The sequence below is a fragment of the Chrysochloris asiatica genome, unplaced genomic scaffold, assembly GCF_000296735.1.
Source record: "Chrysochloris asiatica unplaced genomic scaffold, ChrAsi1.0 scaffold00089, whole genome shotgun sequence".
NCBI classification, from domain to species: domain Eukaryota; kingdom Metazoa; phylum Chordata; class Mammalia; order Afrosoricida; family Chrysochloridae; genus Chrysochloris; species Chrysochloris asiatica.
The window spans coordinates 5,702,754-5,706,431 of record NW_006408607.1 but is presented as its reverse complement, the minus strand read 5'-3'; the positions used below and the strand labels follow the sequence as shown (position 1 = coordinate 5,706,431).

Here is a 3,678-nt window from a genome sequence, read left to right as displayed (position 1 = left end):
CTAAAAGCATGACTATTATTTTTAAGAGCTTACATACTAAGACTCCAAAATGAAATCCGATAGACACTTTGGGATATGGTTTGCGTCTCAGTGAAGAACTGTACTAACTGATCAGGATTCCTACTCTGAAGCAATAATTGATCAAGAATTTAATCCCATGCAAGAAACAAAAAGTGAACTGTTAACATTGACTATTTTGGGACGTCAAAATCCTAAAATCCTAGGGAATGATCTTAATTTCATGTACTCCCCTCAACTTTCAGTTGAGTGTTTCCATTTAAAAAAAGGGGGGGGGGGAAGGGGGAAACCTTCTGATGTTTTTTCCCCCTTTCCCCACAACAACCAAATAATTCAGCAAAGATATTCTAAAGTACAAAAAAGAAAATGGTCTCATTTTATTCAATCAAGGGTCCTAATAAGAACCCTCTCAGGGCTCTGGATTCCTGGTGCGGTGCTGTAGGATCAGCACTGTACTCTGACCCACAAGGTGGACAGTTTCCAATCCACCAGCTGCTCCCTAGAAACCCTACACAGGGTCGTGATGAGTCAGAACCGACTTGACGGCACCTAACTACTACCACAGGGTTCCAGTCCAGTTCTGAGGGGTAGCAGCAGCTGGACTAAGGGAACACTGCTTCTTTCTCTCCTGTTATTCGATTAATGGCTTTGTATAAAGTTCAAAAGAGCAGTTTCAGATGCATGCACCTTTTCATCAGAGGCCTCTTAGAATGCAGGAAGACTTAACCATGAATGGTCTCTCAAATGTTTAAAAGGTACATAAAAAGTTTAGTTATTCAAGTCAAAAAAAATGCCGAATTTTCTACTTGGAATTCTAAAGTTATTACAGTAATTCCAGCATGTGTAAACTACAAAATTACCTTTAACATTCACAATATGAATTACAATTTTTCTACAAAAATACAATTATCGGAAATACAGTACTTCTTCCCTGAAATAGAAATTTAATATTTGGACAATACACACACAACATAAAAAAACCCTGTAAACATTTGATTACATTCAAAATATAACCTTTTAAAAGATTTAAATGATTTGAGGTTTTGGCAAACTGGAGCTCTTGACAGCAGATTTACATTACTGTATTGTCTTAAACACAACAATGCCAACCCACAGCCAACAGTCTGTTTCTCTTATTCTTACATATGCTACCAGGAGGAAAAAAATGGCTTCCTGCAATGAACAGTCTGAGTAAATGAACTGCTGAGGTGGACAATCCGACCCTGACCTCCACCATGACTTCGTTCCACAATCACACACGGCATCTGAACCAGCTGGACGGGGCTCTTCCCATCTTTCAGCGCCTGAGTGAGGTTCAGGATCTATGGACAGAGACAATACTATCACCAAGTTGAGCAAGACACATTTCTGCCCATTTATTCATGACTACGATTTTGACTTGTTTCTGCACAACAGAGTCTGTAATGAGGAATAAATAACAAATACGAGGGGACTCAGAAAGTTCTTGGAAAAATGGAAATAAAAGACACCTGGTATTTTTTCATGAACTTTTGGAAGCCACTTAGTGTGTGTATATATATGTGTGTGTATGTCTGTGTTTATTTATGTGACTCTGGTGATGCGGTGGGTTAAGCACTTGGCTGCTAACCCAAAGGTCAGTGGTTTGAATCCACCAGCTACTCTGTGGGAGAAAGATGAGACCGTATGTTTCTGTCAAGATTTACAACCTTGGAAACCCTAATGGGAAGTTCTCTTCTGTCCTACAGGGTCGTTACGAGCTTGAATCAACTGAATGGCACTGAGTTTGAGGTTTGGTATATATATATATATATATTTACACATGCACACACACACATGTGCGAAATTCGAACTGAATAACTTCTGCTAATTGGTAACTTTAAAGTATGTAAAGACGCTCCTCTATCTAGGAGCAATAAAAATAGGAACCGGATATAAAGTGAATGGTTCTACATATTCCAATTGACACAGACGCTAAACAATACTTGTCAAAATAGTCTGGTTTTATTTTGTACTTGTCTTGCCCATCCATTCCACAAACCCAGTGATGGCATGCCTACTATTCAGTGTGGGAGTCCCGGTGTGGCACTGTAGGGTAAGCACTGAACCACAAGGTCGGTTTGAATCATGAGGCCGGCAGTTCAAAATTACCAGCCATTCCTTGGAAACAGCACTAAACCACAGCAAAAACTAAGTGTAAGGCTCTAAGTAAAAATAATAACAAAATAAAATCTCTTGATGAAGCTGGTATTTATCCAAGGGAAGGGAGTTCATAAATGTTGTAAGTAAGAGAGTTTGACAATATATTATTAATACAATATACAATATTAATATAATATATGAAAAAGTGAAAATACTAGGGGGAAACCTGAAGCAGCGTGAGCAGGTTAGAGAATTTGGGGCAATGTAGCCATTTACAACAAAGTTTTATTTAAGAGCTTACTTTTAAATAGGAAGAAAACGACTGGGAAAAGTAATATCTTACATTTCACATTTAAAAGATACGCAGAATTTCTAAATAAGGCTGTGAAACTCAATATATAACTTGTAGTATAGTCTATGCCCTGTTCAAGGAAAAAAAAAAAAAGATTTAAGAATTCTTTTCCTGTCTTTCCTGCATATCAGGAAAAACATTCCTGAAACAACAGTCCCTATGAGCTGGAACCAACTCAACAGCACTTAACAATTGGCAACAAACAATGCCTTTCACTGGCTTAGAAAAGACAGTGACATGCATAACAGTGTCACCCTAAAGTCCTTCTAGTGCTTCAGAGTCTGGAAGAGTTGGGGCATCTTGCATAGCAAGGAAACAAACCTAGACCAGTCACAGTAGCTACTGACTGTTATTGATTGGCTCATAGTAGGAACAAGTGGACTACCACTTCCTCCACGAACAAGAACAGAAAAAGGCCGCCTACCTGACCCCGCATCACAGACATCTGACTTTCAAAGGTGGTCTTGTTGAACCCCTTATCCATCTACCACAGAAAGGAGAAAAAAAAGGTCATTCTAAGTATATCAAGATGTCTGAAACAAATGAACTCTACAACTTACCACTCTACAGGTTATGTGTCCACCTGGTACACACTTGCTTTTCTTGTTGCATGAAATACCGTGAAAAAAAATATTTTTACCTTCTGTCTTTTTAATATGCCTCAGAATTACCACAATAGTTTCACTGATTCATACTCTAACTTGTGTCAGAAAGGATTGAAGGTGACTTTCTAGCCCAGGGGTTTAAGTTTCTTAAGATGTTGTTGTTGCTGTTACGTGCCATTGAGTCAGTACCGACTCACAGCAACACTATGCACAACAAAATGAAACACTGCCCAGTCCTGGACCAACCTCACAATTGTTGCCATGCTTGAGTCCACTGATGCTGCCACTTTGCCAATCCATCTCACTAGGGGTCTTCTTCTTTTTCTCTGACTCTCCACCCTACCAAACATGATATCCTTCTCCAGCAACTAGTCCCTCCTGACAATGTATCCGAAATGTGAGAGACGAAGTTTGGCCATCCTGGCCTCCAAGGAGCACTCTGGCTGCACTTCTTCCAACACAGACCTTTTGGTTCTTTTGGCAGCCCATGGCACTATCAATATTCTCCTCCAACACCAAAACTCAAAAGCATCAATTCTTCTATGGTCTTCCTTATTTACTGCCTAGCTTTCGCATGCATAC

The 3,678-nt window shown here is 39.4% G+C and overlaps 1 protein-coding gene across 1 annotated transcript in view; it reads right to left on the bottom strand.

The window, feature by feature from the left end:
• Positions 1–1,166: 1,166 nt before the first annotated feature.
• The window catches only part of PI4K2B (phosphatidylinositol 4-kinase type 2 beta), a 41,444-nt gene continuing 38,932 nt past the window's right edge, over positions 1,167–3,678 (bottom strand). Inside the window, exons 9-10 of the mRNA XM_006866298.1 lie at positions 2,916–2,975; positions 1,167–1,340 (exon numbers count right to left, since the gene is read on the bottom strand). Of these exons, the coding sequence (XP_006866360.1) occupies positions 1,167–1,340; positions 2,916–2,975 (234 nt within the window). The remainder of the gene's footprint in view (positions 1,341–2,915; positions 2,976–3,678) is intronic.